The following is a 22500-nucleotide window of genomic DNA, read 5'->3' as shown; positions in this document are numbered from 1 at the left end:
ACGCCGCTCACCATAAAACACATCGGTGACGCCGCTCACCATAAAACACATCTGTAACGCCGCTCACCATGAAACACATCGGTGACGCCGCTCACCATAAAACACATCTGTAACGCCGCTCACCATAAAACACATCTGTAACGCCGCTCACCATAAAACACATCTGTAACGCCGCTCACCATAAAACACATCGGTGACGCCGCTCACCATAAAACACATCTGTAACGCCGCTCACCATGAAACACATCGGTGACGCCGCTCACCATGAAACACATCTGTAACGCCGCTCACCATAAAACACATCGGTGACGCCGCTCACCATAAAACACATCTGTAACGCCGCTCACCATAAAACACATCGGTGACGCCGCTCACCATAAAACACATCTGTAACGCCGCTCACCATAAAACACATCGGTGACGCCGCTCACCATGAAACACATCTGTAACGCCGCTCACCATAAAACACATCGGTGACGCCGCTCACCATAAAACACATCTGTAACGCCGCTCACCATAAAACACATCTGTAACGCCGCTCACCATAAAACACATCTGTAACGCCGCTCACCATAAAACACATCGGTGACGCCGCTCACCATAAAACACATCTGTAACGCCGCTCACCATAAAACACATCGGTGACGCCGCTCACCATAAAACACATCTGTAACGCCGCTCACCATAAAACACATCTGTAACGCCGCTCACCATAAAACACATCTGTAACGCCGCTCACCATAAAACACATCGGTGACGCCGCTCACCATAAAACACATCTGTAACGCCGCTCACCATGAAACACATCGGTGACGCCGCTCACCATGAAACACATCTGTAACGCCGCTCACCATAAAACACATCGGTGACGCCGCTCACCATAAAACACATCTGTAACGCCGCTCACCATAAAACACATCGGTGACGCCGCTCACCATAAAACACATCTGTAACGCTGCTCACCATGAAACACATCTGTAACGCCGCTCACCATAAAACACATCTGTAACGCCGCTCACCATAAAACACATCTGTAACGCCGCTCACCATAAAACACATCGGTGACGCCGCTCACCATGAAACACATCTGTAACGCTGCTCACCATGAAACACATCTGTAAATCTGCTTTGTGTTGGGAAGACTGCTATACTGATAAGTGTTGGGTACTTTGAAAAGTAATGCATTACAATATTGCGTTACTCCCTTAAAAAGTAACTAATTGTGTTACTTCACAAATTGCGTCAATAAAGTGAGATTAAATGCATACAAATATTACATTTATTTAACATGCATTTATGTTTGCATAGTATTCTAATTTTGCAATTCAGAGATTTTATTAATTTTGAGAAATACTGAATCTTTTTTGTGCAAATGAGATTAGTAAAGGCATGCTAGAGCTACAGTAACCATCATGTTCACACACACCGACTCCACACTTACCATTCATCTCAGCAGTCCATCTCAGCTCTCAGTCAATAAATGGGAAAACAAAGTAACTTGTGTTACTTATTTGAAAAAGTAACTCAGATATTTTGTTGTAAATTTTAAAAGTAATGCATTACTTTACTGGTTACTTGAAAAAGTAATCTGATTACGTAACTCGAGTTACTTGTAATGCGTTTCCCCAACACTGACACTGATAAACGTGACATTAAAATTAGGGTTGCTCGATTGATCGGCGGTCTCAAAAGGCCAATCTCATTCTCTTTCCGGCGCGGGTAAAATTATTTTAATGCTGAAGGTGAGGTACAAATTATATTTCTGTATTAAATAAATCTCTCTTTGACTCTAAAGCGCTCAAATGGCTTCAGATCTTCATCTGCACGTAAACCGCTGCACAGGTGATGCAGGGTTTGCCACTCGCACTATCGAGGCAGTGTCAGCGTCACTAAAGTTTATCTTTTGCATTTACTTTTTAGTCTTGCCAGTGTTCACTCTGCATTCTCCAAGAGATCGTGATTACACACACACACACACACACACACACACACACACACGATGTATGAAACAGTGTTTTTTTTTGTTTTTAACCAAAACATTGAATCTATGCCTATTTCACCGACATTTCTCACAGTTTCAGCATAGAAAAGACAAGCTTCACTTACCGATCCATGTCTAGATCAAGGGTAGCAACAAATGCCTCCTCAACATCTGAATATGCAGTCTCTGGGTCAGATGAGTCCCTCTCAGCCGCTTTTATAAGTGTCAAAGATAAACTCAATAGCCTCCTGTCTTACACTGTCTTCCCCATGTTTTTGTCCTTTTTTAATTGTGTTTTGGAATATAAAAATCCTCTTAAACTCTGCCGCGCTCCGTATCTCCGTTCAATTCGCCCCTTCCCGCTCCTCCTTTGGCTTCTTCTCGCTGCGTTTCCACCGCGGGAACCTTTGGCTGCTTCTCGCTGCGTTTCCACCGCGGGAACCTTTGGCTTCTTCTCGCTGCGTTTCCACCGCTGGAACCTTTGGCTGCTTCTCGCTGCGTTTCCACCGCGGGAACCTTTGGCTGCCTCTCGCTGCGTTTCCGCCGCTGGAACCTTTGGCTGCCTCTCGCTGCGTTTCCGCCGCTGGAACCTTTGGCTGCTTCTCGCTGCGTTTCCGCCGCTGGAACCTTTGGCTGCTTCTCACTGCGTTTCCACCGCGGGAACCTTTGGCTGCCTCTCGCTGCGTTTCCGCCGCTGGAACCTTTGGCTGCCTCTCGCTGCGTTTCCGCCGCTGGAACCTTTGGCTGCTTCTCGCTCCGTTTCCGCCGCTGGAACCTTTGGCTGCTTCTCGCTGCGTTTCCGCCGCTGGAACCTTTGGCTGCCTCTCGCTGCGTTTCCACCGCTGGAACCTTTGGCTGCTTCTCGCTGCGTTTCCGCCGCTGGAACCTTTGGCTGCCTCTCGCTGCGTTTCCGCCGCTGGAACCTTTGGCTGCTTCTCGCTGCGTTTCCGCCGCTGGAACCTTTGGCTGCTTCTCGCTGCGTTTCCGCCGCGGGAACCTTTGGCTGCTTCTCGCTGCGTTTCCACCGCTGGAACCTTTGGCTGCTTCTCGCTGCGTTTCCGCCGCTGGAACCTTTGGCTGCCTCTCGCTGCGTTTCCGCCGCTGGAACCTTTGGCTGCTTCTCGCTGCGTTTCCGCCGCTGGAACCTTTGGCTGCTTCTCGCTGCGTTTCCATCGCGGGAACCTTTGGCTGCTTCTCGCTGCGTTTCCACCGCGGGAACCTTTGGCTGCTTCTCGCTGCGTTTCCACCGCGGGAACCTTTGGCTGCTTCTCGCTGCGTTTCCACCGCGGGAACCTTTGGCTGCTTCTCGCTGCGTTTCCGCCGCTGGAACCTTTGGCTGCTTCTCGCTGCGTTTCCGCCGCTGGAACCTTTGGCTGCTTCTCGCTGCGTTTCCGCCTCGGGAACCTTTGGCTGCTTCTCGCTGCGTTTCCGCCTCGGGAACCTTTGGCTGCTTCTCGCTGCGTTTCCGCCTCGGGAACCTTTGGCTGCTTCTCGCTGCGTTTCCGCCTCGGGAACCTTTGGCTGCTTCTCGCTGCGTTTCCGCCGCGGGAACCTTTGGCTGCTTCTCGCTGCGTTTCCACCTCGGGAACCTTTGGCTGCTTCTCGCTGCGTTTCCACCGCTGGAACCTTTGGCTGCTTCTCGCTGCGTTTCCGCCGCGGGAACCTTTGGCTGCCTCTCGCTGCGTTTCCGCCGCTGGAACCTTTGGCTGCCTCTCGCTGCGTTTCCGCCGCTGGAACCTTTGGCTGCTTCTCGCTGCGTTTCCGCCGCTGGAACCTTTGGCTGCTTCTCGCTGCGTTTCCACCGCGGGAACCTTTGGCTGCCTCTCGCTGCGTTTCCGCCGCTGGAACCTTTGGCTGCTTCTCGCTGCGTTTCCGCCGCTGGAACCTTTGGCTGCTTCTCGCTGCGTTTCCGCCGCTGGAACCTTTGGCTGCCTCTCGCTGCGTTTCCGCCGCTGGAACCTTTGGCTGCTTCTCGCTGCGTTTCCGCCGCTGGAACCTTTGGCTGCTTCTCGCTGCGTTTCCGCCGCGGGAACCTTTGGCTGCTTCTCGCTGCGTTTCCGCCGCGGGAACCTTTGGCTGCTTCTCGCTGCGTTTCCACCGCGGGAACCTTTGGCTGCTTCTCGCTGCGTTTCCACCGCGGGAACCTTTGGCTGCTTCTCGCTGCGTTTCCGCCGCTGGAACCTTTGGCTGCTTCTCGCTGCGTTTCCGCCGCGGGAACCTTTGGCTGCTTCTCGCTGCGTTTCCGCCGCTGGAACCTTTGGCTGCTTCTCGCTGCGTTTCCGCCGCTGGAACCTTTGGCTGCTTCTCGCTGCGTTTCCGCCGCTGGAACCTTTGGCTGCTTCTCGCTGCGTTTCCGCCGCTGGAACCTTTGGCTGCTTCTCGCTGCGTTTCCGCCTCGGGAACCTTTGGCTGCTTCTCGCTGCGTTTCCGCCTCGGGAACCTTTGGCTGCTTCTCGCTGCGTTTCCGCCTCGGGAACCTTTGGCTGCTTCTCGCTGCGTTTCCGCCTCGGGAACCTTTGGCTGCTTCTCGCTGCGTTTCCGCCTCGGGAACCTTTGGCTGCTTCTCGCTGCGTTTCCGCCTCGGGAACCTTTGGCTGCTTCTCGCTGCGTTTCCGCCGCGGGAACCTTTGGCTGCTTCTCGCTGCGTTTCCGCCTCGGGAACCTTTGGCTGCTTCTCGCTGCGTTTCCGCCGCGGGAACCTTTGGCTGCTTCTCGCTGCGTTTCCGCCGCTGGAACCTTTGGCTGCTTCTCGCTGCGTTTCCGCCGCTGGAACCTTTGGCTGCTTCTCGCTGCGTTTCCGCCGCGGGAACCTTTGGCTGCTTCTCGCTGCGTTTCCGCCGCGGGAACCTTTGGCTGCTTCTCGCTGCGTTTCCGCCGCTGGAACCTTTGGCTGCTTCTCGCTGCGTTTCCGCCGCTGGAACCTTTGGCTGCTTCTCGCTGCGTTTCCGCCGCTGGAACCTTTGGCTGCTTCTCGCTGCGTTTCCGCCTCGGGAACCTTTGGCTGCTTCTCGCTGCGTTTCCGCCTCGGGAACCTTTGGCTGCTTCTCGCTGCGTTTCCGCCGCTGGAACCTTTGGCTGCTTCTCGCTGCGTTTCCGCCTCGGGAACCTTTGGCTGCTTCTCGCTGCGTTTCCGCCGCTGGAACCTTTGGCTGCTTCTCGCTGCGTTTCCGCCGCTGGAACCTTTGGCTGCTTCTCGCTGCGTTTCCGCCGCTGGAACCTTTGGCTGCTTCTCGCTGCGTTTCCGCCTCGGGAACCTTTGGCTGCTTCTCGCTGCGTTTCCGCCGCTGGAACCTTTGGCTGCTTCTCGCTGCGTTTCCGCCTCGGGAACCTTTGGCTGCTTCTCGCTGCGTTTCCGCCTCGGGAACCTTTGGCTGCTTCTCGCTGCGTTTCCGCCTCGGGAACCTTTGGCTGCTTCTCGCTGCGTTTCCGCCGCGGGAACCTTTGGCTGCTTCTCGCTGCGTTTCCGCCGCTGGAACCTTTGGCTGCTTCTCGCTGCGTTTCCGCCGCGGGAACCTTTGGCTGCTTCTCGCTGCGTTTCCGCCGCGGGAACCTTTGGCTGCTTCTCGCTGCGTTTCCGCCTCGGGAACCTTTGGCTGCTTCTCGCTGCGTTTCCGCCGCGAGAACCTTTGACTGCTTCTCGCTGCGTTTCCACCTCGGGAACCTTTGGCTGCCTCTCGCTGCGTTTCCACCTCGGGAACCTTTGGCTGCCTCTCGCTGCGTTTCCACCGCGGGAACCTTTGGCTGCCTCTCGCTGCGTTTCCACCGCGAGAACCTTTGGCTGCCTCTCGCTGCGTTTCCACCGCGGGAACCTTTGGCTGCCTCTCGCTGCGTTTCCGCCGCTGGAACCTTTGGCTGCCTCTCGCTGCGTTTCCACCGCGGGAACCTTTGGCTGCCTCTCGCTGCGTTTCCACCGCGAGAACCTTTGGCTGCCTCTCGCTGCGTTTCCACCTCGGGAACCTTTGGCTGCCTCTCGCTGCGTTTCCACCGCGGGAACCTTTGGCTGCCTCTCGCTGCGTTTCCACCGCGGGAACCTTTGGCTGCTTCTCGCTGCGTTTCCACCGCGAGAACCTTTGGCTGCTTCTCGCTGCGTTTCCACCGCAGGGTCTAAATGAAGTTCCGTGTAAATATTTCCCCCTCCAAACGGCCCTGTTCGCGAGGTTGTACTTTTTCATAGTTCAGGAACTTTCGAGGACGGGACTTGGGTGCTGAACGTGCTGATTGGTTAAGCTCACATAGACTTATTTCAACCGGCATTCTTAAAAGTCTTTTGCGAGGTTCGTTCTGCGTTCAGTAAATATCAGTCTTGCTCTTTCGCGTTCATCTCCGCCATCTCATGATCAATGTCCGTGATAGCTGATAATAACATGCATTATTGTTATTTTATTGTCATTTTAAATCTAGCTTTACAAGCTTTCAGAATATGCTTTAGTATAAGTGCTCGTCTCTTATCTGCCGTTTTGTTAATTACCTCATTTGTAAACTACTACATATAACCAGCGAAAGCTGCACCGCTTGAATCTCCTCCATTGTTGTTGCAGACAGTGTCGCGCTAAAAATGATTACGCCGGGGACACACTGCAAGCCTGTCGTGAGCGTCTCGGCTGCGTGGCGTGTCCGTTTTTATTTTAGCTCCCATGTTAACCGGTTAGAGCTTGCATACTGTCTGGGTCACACGCGTGGTTAATGCGTGTTGGAAGCATTTCCAGGCAAAATATAATAGGAAAATATGTTTATATGCCATTTTGACACGTAACAGAAACGTCACCCTCACACCACGCTTGCAGTGTGTCTCCGGCCTTACTGTCTGTCTCTGACTGGAAGGGTCAGTGCTGTCCTACATCACCGGACTATAATCTGCCTAATCTTCACAGTACTTTAGACTGCAGTGGAAATGCAGACAGAAGCAGGTCTGGGGGGAAAGTTCCTGTAAAAAAAGTTCCTGGTAAAACTTGTTCCGGGTAATTTAGGTGGAAACGGCTCTTTTGTTGTTGTTTGATTAACCTTAATGACACTCACTGCTCTTAAATGACTAACTTCTGAAATTTTGTAAGGACTAACTGTTTTGTTTTTGTTTTTTTGGTAATGACTATCTTTTGCAACTTTTATAAGGATTATTCAAATGTATCCAGGGAAGACCAATATTAATTTACATTTGATTCTTTATTTAATTTCTTCAATATTTCTTACCTCAATACTAATGTTAGACCTACCTGAAAAATTGTTGTTAAAAACAAAAGTGCACTGCATGGTCAAGATTTAGGTAAGATAATTACTGCTGAGACCGTGTCAATTGGTGTCTCCTGAATGCCTAAAAACAAGTAAACTACAGAAAATAATAAAAACAATCAACACAAAAAAGCCTTTCTGAATAGAAAAGTCTTCAGTTCTGCTTTAAAAGTGTCCGGTTCTGCAGTGCTCTCAGCTCACTGGGAATATATATAACAAGTCATCAAGGCCCTCAGTGAATGTCTGTAAAGCTCCCTGTAAATAATTCTATATGATGATAAGAAGGCTTCAAATAGATTACTTACTTAAACTTACTTAAACTTTATTTATCCCTGGTATCGGTGGGAATTTGTCCAAAAATCCTGATCAGAGCACCCTTTATTAAAATAACTAACACTTGAAACCCTAAAAGGGTTAGTTCAGCCAAACATGAAATGTCTGTCATTCCCTTTCTGGACATGGACAGTATAGTGTGCATACACTTGTATACGCTCTCGGACTAAATATAAAATATCTTAAACTGTGTGTGAAGATGAACGGAGGTCTGACGGGTGTGGAGCGACATTAGAGAGAGGAGTTAATGACAGAAGTTTCAGTTTTGGCTGAACTAACCCTTTAAGCTCTGTGACTCTGAGATTGGGACTCATTGGGCTTGTTTTGAATGTTTTGTCTGTAGTTCAGCTGTCGGAGCTGTTTCCCAGCCGGCTGAGTTTGGGTTTGGAGATCCGGGTCAAAGTGTCGGATTACGTGCAGGACCGCATTCGCTCGCTGCGATTGGCCGAGCCGGGCCGATACCAGAACATCGCCTGCCTCCGCAGCAACGCCATGAAGTACCTGCCCAACTTCTTCTCTAAGGGACAGGTATGAGTGTGTGTGTGTGTGTGTGTGTGTGTGTGTGTGTGTGTGTGTGTGAGAGCCCAACTTCAGACAACAGACCACACAATAATGCTTTAAATGTTAAATCTAAATGTTAAATCTAAATCTAAAATGTAAATATAAATGTTTCGGGTGAAACTAAACTAAATATTTAACTAATGCAAATTTAAATAAAAGCTGGAGGAGCTCAATGTGTGTTTATATAGCATCGTGTCAAAAAAGTAACAAATAAAAACCATCTAGTCCGAGGAAATTGACTCTTGGACATGGATTATCGTGATAACTACCTAAAATAATAAACACGTTTGGAGAAATGTATTTGAAGAGTAGGCTAGTGTCACTTATGAGAAGTGCGAGACTAATGATGAGCTGTAGCCACATTAGCAGCCTCGAGGATATGAGGATTTACTCTAATCACGTCTAACTGTCTGTCAGGTTCGCAGGCTTTAAAGCGTTAGTTCAGCCAAAGATGTAACTTCATTAATTCCTCCTATGGTTGGCCAGCTGCAGACCTCCGTTCATCTTCACACACAGATGATGGATCACGGATCGCCAAAGTCTCGTGATTTGCGCAGCTTGACAAGCCATCCGAATCATGAATCGATTCACTGACTCATAACGGTTCGAAGCTTTGTTCTGAAATCGCCCATCACTATATAAGTCGTTATTTAGTCATCTAAACTCTATTCTGGCTTCTTCATAAATGATTGTAGAGCCGCTGTAGTGAGATGGGCTTTGTAACGACGTCTTTAGTGCCTTTATGGGTCTTGAGAGAGGAAATGACATTGGTGTCAATGAAGGCCTTTCTGAGCCATCGGATTTCAACACTAATATCTTCATCTGTGTGTGAAGATGAGCGGAGGGCTGACGGCTGGCCAACCACAGGAGGAATTAATCACACAATTCACATTTCTGGCTGAACTAACCCTTTAAAGGCCAGCAGAAGCCCATAGCCCTGATCAGGTACAGTAACCTTTAACGTTACTGTCGTTCAAACGTTAACGGTTACCGTACCTGCTCAGGGCTATGGGCTTCTGCTGGCCTTTAAAGGGTTAGTTTAGTCAGAAATGTAAATCCTGTCATTAATTACCTGAGCTTTCTATCATGTGTTTGTTTCTCAGCTCAGTAAGATGTTCTTCCTCTTTCCGGATCCACACTTCAAGAAAACCAAACACAAATGGCGCATTATCAGCCCAACGCTACTGGCGGAGTACGCATACACACTGAGGGTCGGGGTAAGAGCCTTTCCTCTTTAATCAGCTGTTTAAGAGAGAGAGAGAGAGTGAGTGTGTGTGTGTGTGTGTGTGTGTGTGTGTGTGTGTGTGTGTGTGTGTGTGTGTGTGTGGAGCCGTGTGTGTGTGTGCGCGCCACAGAAACGGAGAGAGAATATAATCTATAAGGAGATGGTGAGGGCAAAGGTCACACGAGGATGTAAATGTCCTCTCCGCTGCAGGCTCGTGTTCGTACGAGCGAATCCGTTCGTTACTTCCGAGAACATTATCTTCCAGTTATTCTGAACCGTCTAAAGAGTAAACGCCAATGACACGGCCGATAAGGTCCAGTGTTTGCTGAGTTACAGTTCAAAGTATTTCAGGCAGAACCATTGCATTGATTTTCATTTCCAATGAGCTGGACGTGTGTGTGTGTGTGTGTGAGAACCGATAACTGGTCATTGGTTTGACACTTACAGAATAAATGAATGTGCAGTGATGTGTGTTCTGTAGGGTTTAAATCAAATCAAGTCAGCTTTATTTATATCGCCCTTTTACAAGTCCGATTGTTTAAAGCAGCTTCAGTGTCAAACAGGACAATACTGCGGCAGAATTAGATTTGGCTGTACAGTCGTTCTGGAGTAAACAGTGATGTTATCAGCTTATTTTAATTTATCATAGAGAGACAATGTTGGCAGATCAGTATTATAGCTGATACAGTTGATAAAAGGCCATTAAAAAGATCTGTTGCTACATCTGTTTATTTCTCGACTCTCTTAGAAGAAAACAAACACAACCCTAGGTATTTATTCGATACGGTTCTAAATTTACCAAAAAAAAGCTTCAACTTCTGATGTTTGTTGTATAAAATTATAACCATGCAGCCTTCTACTACAGTATCACTTCAGACAGAGCATTGTAGTGTCACTGAGGAAAAATGACACTCATTCACTGCTATAGGAGAACACACACACACACTCATTCACTGCTATAGGAGAACACACACACACACTCATTCACTGCTATAGGAGAACACACACACACACACTCATTCACTGCTATAGGAGAACACACACACACACTCATTCACTGCTATAGGAGAACACACACACACACTCATTCACTGCTATAGGAGAACACACACACACACACACACACACACACACACTCACACTCATTCACTGCTATAGGAGACTAAAGGACACTTGGCTAAACTTGTTAAATCATCAAAATCAACAACATGTATGCTTGACCCTATACCGACTAGGCTATTAAAAGAGATACTTCCAGAGGTCATAGAGCCTCTGCTTATTATCATTAATTCATCCTTGACATAAGGATATGTATTGAAAATTTAAGTATTATTAAACCACTTATAAAAAAAAACGCAACTTGATCCTAAAGAATTAGTCAATTACAGGCCAATCTCGAATCTACCGTTTCTATCAAAAATACTAGAAAAGGCCGTGTCTTCACAATTATGTTCCTTTTTAGAAAGAAATGGTATATGTGAGGATTTCCAGTCAGGATTTAGACCATATCATAGCACTGAGACTGCTCTCATTAGAGTTACAAATGATTTACTCTTATCATCTGATCGTGGTTGAGTCTCTCTATTAGTGTTACTCGATCTTAGCGCTGCATTTGATACTATCGATCACAATATTCTTCTGAATAGAATCGAAAATTATGTTGGCGTTAGTGGAACTGCATTGGCATGGTTTAAATCGCACTTATCTGACCGTTATCAGTTTATAGCAGTAAATGAAGAGATGTCACACCGATCACAAGTTCAGTCTGGAGTACCGCAAGGCTCAGTGTTAGGACCGCTGCTCTTCACCCTGTATCTGCTCCACTGGGAGATATCATTAGGAAGCATGGCGTTAGTTTTCATTGTTATGCTGACGATACTCAGCTCTATATTTCCTCACACCCTGACGAAACTTACTAATTCACAAGATTAACGGAATGCAGAGCTGATATAAAAAATTAGATGAATAGTAATTTCCTGCAACTAAATTCAGAAAAAAAATTGTTTTAATTATTGGACAAACTCCACAAGTAGTAACCTAGAATACTGTCTAACACTTGATGACTGCTCTGTCAAGCCCTCGTCGTCAGTGAGGAACCTGGGTGTGCTCTTTGATACCAATCTCTCATTTGAAAGCCACATTTCTAGCATCTGTAAAACCGCATTCTATCATCTTAAAAAAATATCAAAAATACGGCACATGCTCTTAATGCAAAATGCTGAACAGTTAGTCGATGCGTTCATGAGCTCAAGGCTAGATTATTGTAATGCTCTACTGGGTGGTTGCCCTGCTCGCTTAATAAACAAACTCCAGCTGGTCCAAAGCGCAGCAGCTCGAGTTCCTACTAGAACCAGGAAGTATGATCATATTAGTCCAGTTCTGTCAACACTGCACTGGCTCCCTATTAAACATCGCATACATTTTAAAATCTTACTTATTACTTACAAAGCACTAAATGGTTTAGCTCCAGTACTTAAGCGAGCTCTTAACACATTATACTCCATCACGTCTATTGCGGTCTCTAAACTCTGGCCAGTTGATCATACCTAGAATATCTAAATCAACTGCAGGCGGTCGATCCTTTTCCTATTTAGCTCCTAAACTCTGGAATAGTCTTCCTAGCATTGTTCAGGAAGCAGACACACTCTGTCAGTTTAAATCTAGACTAAAAACACATCTCTTTACTATGGCATACACACAGAACATTATTAACTCTCATTATTCAGATCAATTGACTGATTGTTCGGCTGCATTAACTAGGTCAGCCGGAACCGGGAACACTTCCCATAACACCTGATGTACTCGTTACATCATCAGAAGAGCGGCATCTACACTAATGTTAGTCTCTCTGTTTATCCCGAGGTTTACTGCAGTCCGGATCCAGGCTGTGTCCGGATCAGATGGTGGACCTGCACCATATAATATAAGTTGACTTGACTTCCTGACCTGGGTCCTAGTGGAGGGAGGGATGAATACCATCTCTCTTCAACAGGTTAAGTCTGCCCCAAAAGCTAGAGTCTCTGAACCCTATGTTATTTTGCAGACACCACTTAGACAACCAGCCATTGAGTGATGATAATCTGCTAACTATTTCATCACTCCTTTTAACAGGGAGGGGACCAGAGAAAAAGACTGCCTTTGACATCATACTTGCAAGTTTACACACCTCTTTTTTGTTAATTTTGGTGGCTGGTGTCTCTATTTTCACGTTCCGTGTAATAGAATTGCCAATAACTAGGGCACTTTCAACAGGATCCTCAGTGGGTGCGTCACTGAGTGGGGAGAACCTGTTTGATATTCTAATCGGAACAGAAGAGTGATTTTTAGATTCGCGACGTTTCACAGTTACTCGATTGTCCTGCTGCGCGGGCTCAGCCGGAACCAAACTATGAGTGTTCACTAAGCTAGTCGCATCCAAATCCGTGTCTAAAGCTGTTACATTCTCACTACTCTCACATAAAGTGTATGTACGCACTGGATGCGTGTCTCTAATTCTGAAATATTCTGCGTCAGCCTGATTATTTCATTACGTTTATCACATGTGAAGCCCTGTTCGCCAGCATGCAGTGCAAGTAACAATGACTAGAAAAGGCATGGGTTACCATATTTGTTTGCAACTTACCAAAATGGTTTGATGGAGTCTATTTACTAATCCAACTTACCACAGTTGTCTAATGTACTCAAAAAACAGAAGACCCGGGTGCAGAGATTTCAAGCTAACAGGCTAGCGAAATGCTAACGTGTGATAGTGATTTAAATTAAAAGTTAGCGATGTCAGATGTAATGTGGTAGGCAATATTAGAAAATATGGTGATGAGCAAGTTATATTTAGCAGTTTAAACAACAGGGAAGGATATCAAATAAAGATTAATGACATCACAAGGGATATCGTTTAGTGTACACTAAAACTGATGTGTGTAGGGTTTAGTGTACACTAACACTGATGTGTGTAGGGTTTAGTGTACACTAACACTGATGTGTGTTCTTTATAGGGTTTAGTGTACACTAACACTGATGTGTGTAGGGTTTAGTGTACACTAACACTGATGTGTGTTCTTTATAGGGTTTAGTGTACACTAACACTGATGTGTGTTCTTTATAGGGTTTAGTGTACACTAGCACTGTGTGTTCTCTGTAGGGTTTAGTGTACACTAACACTGATGTGTGTTCTCTGTAGGGTTTAGTGTACACTAACACTGATGTGTGTTCTCTTTAGGGTTTAGTGTACACTAACACTGATGTGTGTAGGGTTTAGTGTACACTTACACTGATGCATGCTCTCTTTAGGGTTTAGTGTACACTAACACTGATGTGTTCTCTCTTTAGGGTTTAGTGTACACTAACACTGATGTTCTCTCTTTAGGGTTTAGTGTACACTAACACTGATGTGTGTTCTCTTTAGGGTTTAGTGTACACTAACAATGATGTGTGTAGGGTTTAGTGTACACTAACACTGATGTGTGTTCTTTGTAGGGTTTAGTGTACACTAACACTGATGTGTGTAGGGTTTAGTGTACACTAACACTGATGTGTGTTCTTTGTAGGGTTTAGTGTACACTAACACTGATGTGGAAGAGGTGCATGAGTGGATTGTCAAGCACTTCAGCGCTCATCCTCTCTTCAGCCGCGTGTCCGAGGAGGAGCTGGTACGTCTACATCTGTAACTCTTAACTCTTTCAGGATATAGTTTCTCTTTTTAACCATTGGTTTGAAGATCACTAGGCCTGAGAAATTGAACATAGTAATGATATTAAACCATAAGGGGGAGAACCATAGGGATCTCGCTCCCTAACCCCTGGGGCTCCATCACGCTCCCTAACCCCTGGGGCTCTATCACGCTCCCTAACCCCTGGGGCTCTATCATGCTCCCTAACCCCTGGGGCTGCATCATGCCCCCTAACCCCTGGGGCTGCATCATGCCCCCTAACCCCTGGGGCTGCATCACGTTCCCTAACCCCTGGGGCTGCATCATGCCCCCTAACCCCTGGGGCTCCATCACGCTCCCTGACCCCTGGGGCTCCATCACGCTCCCTAACCCCTGGGGCTCCATCACGTTCCCTAACCCCCTGGGGCTCCATCACGTTCCCTAACCCCCTGGGGCTCCATCATGTTCCCTAACCCCCTGGGGCTCCATCACGCTCTCTAACCCCTGGGGCTCCATCACGTTCCCTAACCCCCTGGGGCTCCATCACGTTCCCTAACCCCCTGGGGCTCCATCACGTTCCCTAACCCCCTGGGGCTCCATCACGCTCCCTAACCCCCTGGGGCTGCATCATGCCCCCTAACCTCTGGGGCTCCATCACGCCCCCTAAGTCCTGGGGCTCCATCACGCTCCCTAACCCCTGGGGCTCCATCACGTTCCCTAACCCCCTGGGGCTCCATCACGTTCCCTAACCCCCTGGGGCTCCATCACGTTCCCTAACCCCCTGGGGCTCCATCACGCTCCCTAACCCCTGGGGCTGCATCATGCCCCCTAACCCCCTGGGGCTCCATCACGCTCCCTGACCCCTGGGGCTCCATCACGCTCCCTAACCCCTGGGGCTCCATCACGTTCCCTAACCCTCTGGGGCTCCATCACGTTCCCTAACCCCCTGGGGCTCCATCATGTTCCCTAACCCCCTGGGGCTCCATCACGCTCTCTAACCCCTGGGGCTCCATCACGTTCCCTAACCCCCTGGGGCTCCATCACGTTCCCTAACCCCCTGGGGCTCCATCACGTTCCCTAACCCCCTGGGGCTCCATCACGCTCCCTAACCCCCTGGGGCTGCATCATGCCCCCTAACCTCTGGGGCTCCATCACGCCCCCTAAGTCCTGGGGCTCCATCACGCTCCCTAACCCCTGGGGCTCCATCACGTTCCCTAACCCCCTGGGGCTCCATCACGTTCCCTAACCCCCTGGGGCTCCATCACGTTCCCTAACCCCCTGGGGCTCCATCACGCTCCCTAACCCCTGGGGCTGCATCATGCCCCCTAACCCCTGGGGCTCCATCACGCTCCCTGACCCCTGGGGCTCCATCACGCTCCCTGACCCCTGGGGCTCCATCACGCTCCCTGACCCCTGGGGCTCCATCACGCTCCCTGACCCCTGGGGCTCCATCACGCTCCCTGACCCCTGGGGCTCCATCACGTTCCCTAACCCCCTGGGGCTCCATCACGTTCCCTAACCCCCTGGGGCTCCATCATGTTCCCTAACCCCCTGGGGCTCCATCACGTTCCCTAACCCCCTGGGGCTCCATCACGTTCCCTAACCCCCTGGGGCTCCATCACGTTCCCTAACCCCCTGGGGCTCCATCACGCTCCCTAACCCCCTGGGGCTCCATCACGCTCCCCAACCCCTGGGGCTCCATCACGCTCCCTAACCCCTGGGGCTCCATCACGCTCCCTAACCCCCTGGGGCTCCATCACGCTCCCTAACCCCCTGGGGCTCCATCTCGCTCCCTAACCCCTGGGGCTCCATCACGCTCCCTAACCCCTGGGGCTCCATCACGCTCCCTAACCCCTGGGGCTCCATCACGCTCCCTAACCCCTGGGGCTCCATCACGCTCCCTAACCCCTGGGGCTCCATCACGCTCCCTAACCCCTGGGGCTCCATCTCACTCCCTGACCCCTGGGGCTCCATCTCACTCCCTGACCCCTGGGGACCCAACCCAATGCACTGGGAAAAGTTCTTAATTGTATCATAAATAATGATTTGAGCCCTTAGAATATGACATGCTTGTGCTCATTGCATCTGTGTTCATGTCACAGGCTGATGATATCATTATTGGTCATCTGGGAACGTGCACTGAAGAGGGAAAGAAGGTCCAGAGAAATGGAGGCAAAAACTTTTTAGCAGTTTTCCGAAGAGTGGAGGATCCCGGGACATGACGGAATCTCACGGAACCGCCAGCGGAGAACTGATTATCATTTGTGAATATGGATAAATGCTGTTCTTAACTGTGTATTAAATGTGTATTATACTTAGTTCTTCTCCGTTTCTTGTCTGATAATCTCTGGCATGGTTTATAAGAATGTGTTTGTGCCCATGGGTTGACCTTAACCTGACCCCCGTAGATGGAGAGGAAGCCCATGGGTTGACCTTCACCTGACCCCGTGTAGATGGAGAGGAAGCCCATGGGTTGACCTTTACCTGACCCCGTGTAGATGGAGAGGAAGCCCATGGGTTGACCTTCACCTGACCCCGTGTAGATGGAGAGGAAGCCCATGGGTTGACCTTCACCTGACCCCGTGTAGATGGAGAGGAAGCTCATCTACAGGGATCAAGAAACTAATTAGCTAATTAGCAACATCGCCCCTCCAATTCCTGGACACTAAAGACTGCTTCTTTGTTAGAGCACCTTTGTGTGTGTTAAGACAGATCCATATGAGAGTGTTTTGCAATGCATGTTTGCTACTGTTATACCTGCCAACACCCTCTAGCTGTTGCTCTGCTCACTCCAATCCCCAACAGAAAGTACTTTATAAATTATCTCATAAGCTAACATTATCTGTAATGAACTATTGTTAATGATTTATCTCTAAAAGCATGCTAGCAATAATGATCAGCATCGGCCAATGGCGAGCCGGTGTTCTGCTGGAGAACTCTGAAGAGCTGCACTGCATTTACTGCATTAACAGTGTCAGAAACAGAAGAGATTGATGAATAAAGGGTTATTAGTGTGTGTGTGTGAGTGGGTGAGTGAGTGTGTGAACCTTAAAGTGTTCATTGCTGTCGATGGAGGGGTCAGAGTTCATCAGGGATATCTTCATCTGAAGATGAGCGAAGGTCTGACGGGTTCGAGACGACATGAGGGATTAATGACAGGATCATTAGTTTTGGGTGAACTGTCCCTTTAAGCTCCACATGCTGTATGACTACACACACACACACACAAAAAAGAGTTGAGAAATTTTAAAAGACTAAGGCAACCAGCTGCAGAACATTTTTGAGTTTTTTCAACGTTGGGTCAATTAGTTGTACAAACTAATTTAATGTTAAATAGTTGAATAAACTTTAAAAGCTGAATTTGTCATACAAAACATAAGTTGGATTTTATACAGTGCATCATAAGCCGACCCGATGGTGTAGAACAGTGGTTCTCAAACCTGTCCTGGGGACCCCCAACCAGTACACATTTTGCATGTCTCCCTCATCAAACACACCTGATTCAAATCATCAGCTCATTAGTAGAGACTCTAAGATTTGAATTGGGTGTCTGATGAGGGAGACATGCAAAATGTGCAGTGGTGAGGGGTCCCCAGGACAGGTTTGAGAACCACTGGTGTAGAAGACTGAGCTCTCTCCTGATGGCCGATCTGCCAATGCCTCTTACTGCTGATAAGGCTCACTGTGCACACACACACACACACACACACACACACACACACACACTGTTAACACACGCACATGCGCGCACACACACACACTGGAAGCAGGTCAGGATGGGAGCGCGCATATCGATCTCTGAGACTGTTGACTTATGGATCAGGTCTCAGAATAACTGAGCCGGTTTCCTGATAACCCGTTGCGTCATATGGCGCTTCAATATATGGACAGATTTCAGAAGAGTGCATGTACTAATCTTTTGGAGAGCCGTGAGAGATTTCCGCGTATCTCATCAGTAGGCGGGGAGTCCGCGCTCTCCGCTCGCCATTGGCTGAGCGGAGAGCGCTCGCGATATAAAGCGAGCGCCGGCGAGCGCGTGCGAGGTGAGCATGATCTGCGCGAACCTGTGGAAGAGGATGCTTCCTCAAGCTCTGAGGCTGGCCGGCAGGAGCGCGCTCCCGCTGCACAGGTGGGCTGACGTCACGCAGGTGAAGACGCTCGAGCAGATGCCCGGACCGTCGGCCGCGCGCTTCCTCTGGGATCTGTTCTTCAGGCGCGGGCTCGCGCGACTCCATCAAATGCAGGTGCGGACGGACACACACACACACACACACACACACACACACACACACACACACACACACACACACACACACACACACACACACACACACACACACACACACACACACACACACACTGCCCCTAAACCTACCCATCACAGGAAACATTCTGCATTTTTACTTTCTCAAAAAAACTCCTTCTGTGTGATTTATAAGCCTTTTGAAAAGTGGGGACCGCTGGCTGATCCCCCCAGTGTAATTTAAACAAGGACACACACACACACACACACACACACACACACACACACACACACACACACACACACACACACACACACACACACTTCTGTTTATTATATGTTGAAAGGGACAGTGCACATGTAAATGTAATAATACTAATAATTTAATAATAATAATAATTCATTTATATAGCGCTTTTCTAGACACCCAAACACTTTACACTGAAGGGGGGAATCTCCTCAACCACCACCAATGAGCAGCACCACCTGATGATGCGGCGGCAGCCATATTAGGCCAGAACGCTCACCACACACCAGCTGATTGGTGGAGAGGAGACCGAGTGATGAAGCCAATCAGGATAGGGGGATTATTAGGGGCCATGATGGACAGCGGCCAATGGGCAGATTTGGCCAGGATGCCGGGGTTACACCCCTACTCTTTATCGAAGCACATCCTGGGATTTTTAACGACAGCAGAGAGTCGGGACCTCGGTTTAACGTCTCAGCCGGAGGACGGTGCTCTTTGACAGTATAGTGTCCCCATCACTATAGCGTTAGGACCCACACAGACCACAGGGTGAGCGCCCCCTGCTGGCCTCACTAACACCTCTACCAGCAGCTCCTGGTTTTCCCAGTTGGTCTCCCATCAGGTACTGGCCAGGCTCAGCCCTGCTTAGCTTCAGTGGGAAACCAGTCTTGGGCTACAGGGGGATATGGCTGCTGGCTATGGATGTCTAAATGTGTCTTCTGTTGAAACGACAGAAAGTACAGCGTTATTATTAATCATAACAATAAAAGCTCAGATATGTGTCCGTGATTAAAGCCTGTGGCACATCTTACCCTAACCCTTCCCTGTTCTCTATAGCTCTGTTAATCAGGGCCGGCTCTGAACTATTCCCTGCCCTGGGTGTGACTGTACTCGGTGCCCTTATATCGAGGTTTAACGTTGCATCAGCCTAATCTGGGGAAACACTGGCACCGGTTTATTTGTGTAATGCATGTTTTTGTTTTATATGTTGGTTGTGTTTTAAATTTTTTACCCTAATCCAGTCCATTCCACCCTGTCATTGTGTTCATGATGTGTGTGTGTGTGTGTGTGTGTGTGTGTGTATACACACACACACACATCATGAACACAATGACGGGGTAGAATGGACTGGATTAGGGTAAAAAATTTAATTCGTTTCGGAAAAAAAAATTCAGTTCCCTGAAGAGCTGCTTGCATAAAGTTTAAGGTAAAAATAACTGGAATTAATTAGCAAACATTCATATCTTACTATGCAATTAGATAAACTGTTCAGTCCTCACGTTACCTCTGTGTTTATCCCCTTATTCCTGATCTTCCCTGCATCAGAGTGCTTCGGTCTTTTTGACACATTTGGCCGTCGGTCATCAATAATCAGCCCACTCTCGCTGTGTGGCGCGAGCGAGCAAACACCCTAAATACCCAAAGCAATCCTGGCTAGAGCGTTCTATATCTGACGCACTAAAGCTCTCGCTGGCCGGGGTTATTGTGCTAATATTTCGAATAAATATTGAATGACCTGTGACCCCGTGTTTGAATGACCTGTGACCCCGTGTGCTGACCTGTGACCCCGTGTTTGAATGACCTGTGACCCCGTGTTTGAATAACCTGTGACCCCGTATGCAGCTGGAGGGCCGGAGCCGTTATGGGCCGATGTGGAAGGCCAGTTTCGGGCCCATCCTGACGGTCCATGTGGCGGAGCCGGAGCTGATAGAGCAGGTCCTGAGGCAGGAGGGTCAGCATCCCATGCGGTCCGACCTCTCGTCCTGGAAGGATTATCGGCGGCTCCGTGGGGAAGGATACGGGCTCCTGACAGCGTGAGTTTCTCTACCTTTATTCCCTAATGCTCCTCTGGTTTACAGCTTAATCCGGTGCAGGCTTTAGCCTCCTCGCTCTGCCACCATTATTGGGGATTTCTGGCTGGATGTGGCGACTCAAACTGAGAAGCTTCTCATACACGCATACAGTGGCTCTAAACGCTCCCCAAATCTCTGCGATACACAAGCCTCCCCATGTAGCGTGCCAATATCCCAGTGCTTTCTGCCATCAGTGGAAAAGCCCAAACCGTCCGCAGGCCAGTTATTCACGTTCAACCATCAATTTATAACCAAAAATCAACTTACACGTTCATCACTTTTATCAGTGTTTAACTTTAAAGGGTGTCCTGTAAAATGACAGCAGATTGTGCATTTAGAGGCGCTGTATGTGTGAATGGGAAGCTTCTCAGATTGTGTCGCCACATCCAGCCAGAAATCCCCAATAATGGTCCTGTTTTATAGTGTACATAACTTACTCTGTCATTCACTTGTCCGAGGAAATCATTTGCTTGTCCCAGAAAAAAAAGTTGTATTTTTAATTTTAATTTAATTTTTTTGTGTTGTAATTATGATTTATTCTGAAGCAGAATTCTCACCAGTGTTCAGTCAGCTTTGGCATATTTACATCTGCATATTTGTGATATTTTTGACCTTTTATGAAGGGCATTTCCCCCTAATCTTATTAATCCAGAGGATGCTGCACACTGGTGGTGGTTGAGGAGATTCCCCTTCTATCTAAAGCACATTGAGTGCCTTGAAAAGTGCTTTATAAATGTAACAAATTATAAATTAAATATAGTCTATGCTTCAAGTTTTACATCGTTCTTAAATTTGATCTATACATTAAATTAAAATAAGACACTATAGTGCTGTTACCAATCAAATTAAACAATTTACACTGAAAAATTACAACTGCATTAAATCATTTTATGTGATTTTGTATTTTTGAATAAACAAATGAGAAATGTTGGAAAGTGTTTAAACATGAAGCTAAACCACCAGCAGGGGGCAGCAGGTGAGTCTGAATGAGTGATTCATTGAGTCGATTCATTCAAATGATTCATTCAAATGGATGATTCATTTAAGAACGAGGCAGTCGTTTACGAATAGATTATTGAATCTTTTAATTCACACGCACACACACACACACACACACACACACACACACACACACACACACACTGTTGCTGTGAGATGTGTTATGGTTCTGCTGTTTGGAACAATTTTTTGCTGCTGAAGAAACAGAACTAAAACAGTCAATATTGCATCTAAAGCCGCGTTTCCACCGCAGGAACTTTACCCAGGAACTTTGGGTGGTACTCTGTGTGTTTCGACCGCAGGAACCAGGGTCTAAATGAAGTTCCGGGTAAATATTTCCCCCCCCCCCCCCCCCCCCCGCAGAACATGCTGGGCGCAGAACATGCTGATTGGTTGAGCTCACGCAGCATTTTATTTCAACCGGCATTTTTAAAAGTCTTTTGCGAGGTTCGGTCTGCGTTCAGTAAATATCAGTCTTGCTCTCTGTCTGATGGCGCGCGTTCGTCTCAGCCATCTCACGTGCAATGTCCATAATAGAATTTAATAGCTGATAATAACATACATTGTCATTTTAAATCTAGCTTTACAATGCTTACAAGCTAAAGCCTCTTTAGTAAACCTATAAATAACCAGCAAAAGCAGCACAGCTTGAATATCTTCCATACTCGTTATTTATTTTTTTACAGTCTATTTTTCACCATGTAAACGACCTGACCGATTACTATAAGTGTGTGTCGTTCCATGACGTGACGGTGTCCCGCGCTCATGTTAACAAGAGAGGAAAGTTCAGTTTTCTGAGGGGTAAACTTTTTATTTCGTAAGTTATGAAGATAATGTTGGAGTAATGACTCAGCGTATATTGCCCCAGGCAGATTTTACTTTAAACGCCTGACAGAAGAGTTCATTTTTTTCTGATATGATTATTACGCTTTACAACAAATAAATAGCTTATAATATAATACTGTATTAGTCCTGGTGGGCGTTAAGAGTTGCTCTGGCTAGAGTTAACACACTCCAGCTGCTGGAGAAAACAGCGGAGACATTTCTGATAACGTCTCATGTTAGCAGTCCACTAAATCTTTCAATCGGAATGACAAAAAAGTGTGCTTGTAAACGTGTCTGGTGTGATTCCTGTCCGTCTCTGACTCGAGGAGCAGTCGCGCGCTGTCCTTCATCACCGCACTAAT

At 47.9% G+C, this 22500-nt stretch overlaps 3 protein-coding genes across 4 annotated transcripts in view; 2 read left to right on the top strand and 1 right to left on the bottom strand.

Annotated features, from left to right (window-relative positions):
* The window catches only part of tegt (testis enhanced gene transcript (BAX inhibitor 1)), an 81794-nt gene extending 73841 nt beyond the window's left edge, over positions 1 to 7953 (bottom strand). Inside the window, exon 1 of the mRNA XM_067431121.1 lies at positions 7943 to 7953. The gene's annotated coding sequence lies outside the window, so the exon portion shown is untranslated. The remainder of the gene's footprint in view (positions 1 to 7942) is intronic.
* mettl1 (methyltransferase 1, tRNA methylguanosine) overlaps positions 1 to 16289 on the top strand; it is an 88223-nt gene extending 71934 nt beyond the window's left edge. The window contains exons 4-7 of the mRNA XM_067431119.1: positions 7884 to 8068; positions 9205 to 9318; positions 13871 to 13972; positions 16074 to 16289. Coding sequence (XP_067287220.1) covers positions 7884 to 8068; positions 9205 to 9318; positions 13871 to 13972; positions 16074 to 16193 — 521 coding nt within the window. The 3' untranslated portion in view covers positions 16194 to 16289. The remainder of the gene's footprint in view (positions 1 to 7883; positions 8069 to 9204; positions 9319 to 13870; positions 13973 to 16073) is intronic.
* A 1667-nt stretch (positions 16290 to 17956) lies between these two features.
* Positions 17957 to 22500, top strand: part of cyp27b1 (cytochrome P450, family 27, subfamily B, polypeptide 1) — a 20187-nt gene continuing 15643 nt past the window's right edge. For both annotated transcript variants that reach the window (XR_010900561.1, XM_067431118.1), the window contains exons 1-2: positions 17957 to 18215; positions 20085 to 20275. Coding sequence is in view for 1 of the 2 variants with exons in the window: in XM_067431118.1 (XP_067287219.1) it covers positions 18021 to 18215; positions 20085 to 20275 (386 nt within the window). In the remaining variant the exon portion in view is untranslated. The remainder of the gene's footprint in view (positions 18216 to 20084; positions 20276 to 22500) is intronic.

This window comes from Pseudorasbora parva, chromosome 22 (assembly GCF_024679245.1).
Source record: "Pseudorasbora parva isolate DD20220531a chromosome 22, ASM2467924v1, whole genome shotgun sequence".
NCBI classification, from domain to species: domain Eukaryota; kingdom Metazoa; phylum Chordata; class Actinopteri; order Cypriniformes; family Gobionidae; genus Pseudorasbora; species Pseudorasbora parva.
This window is presented reverse-complemented; position numbering and strand designations above follow the sequence as displayed.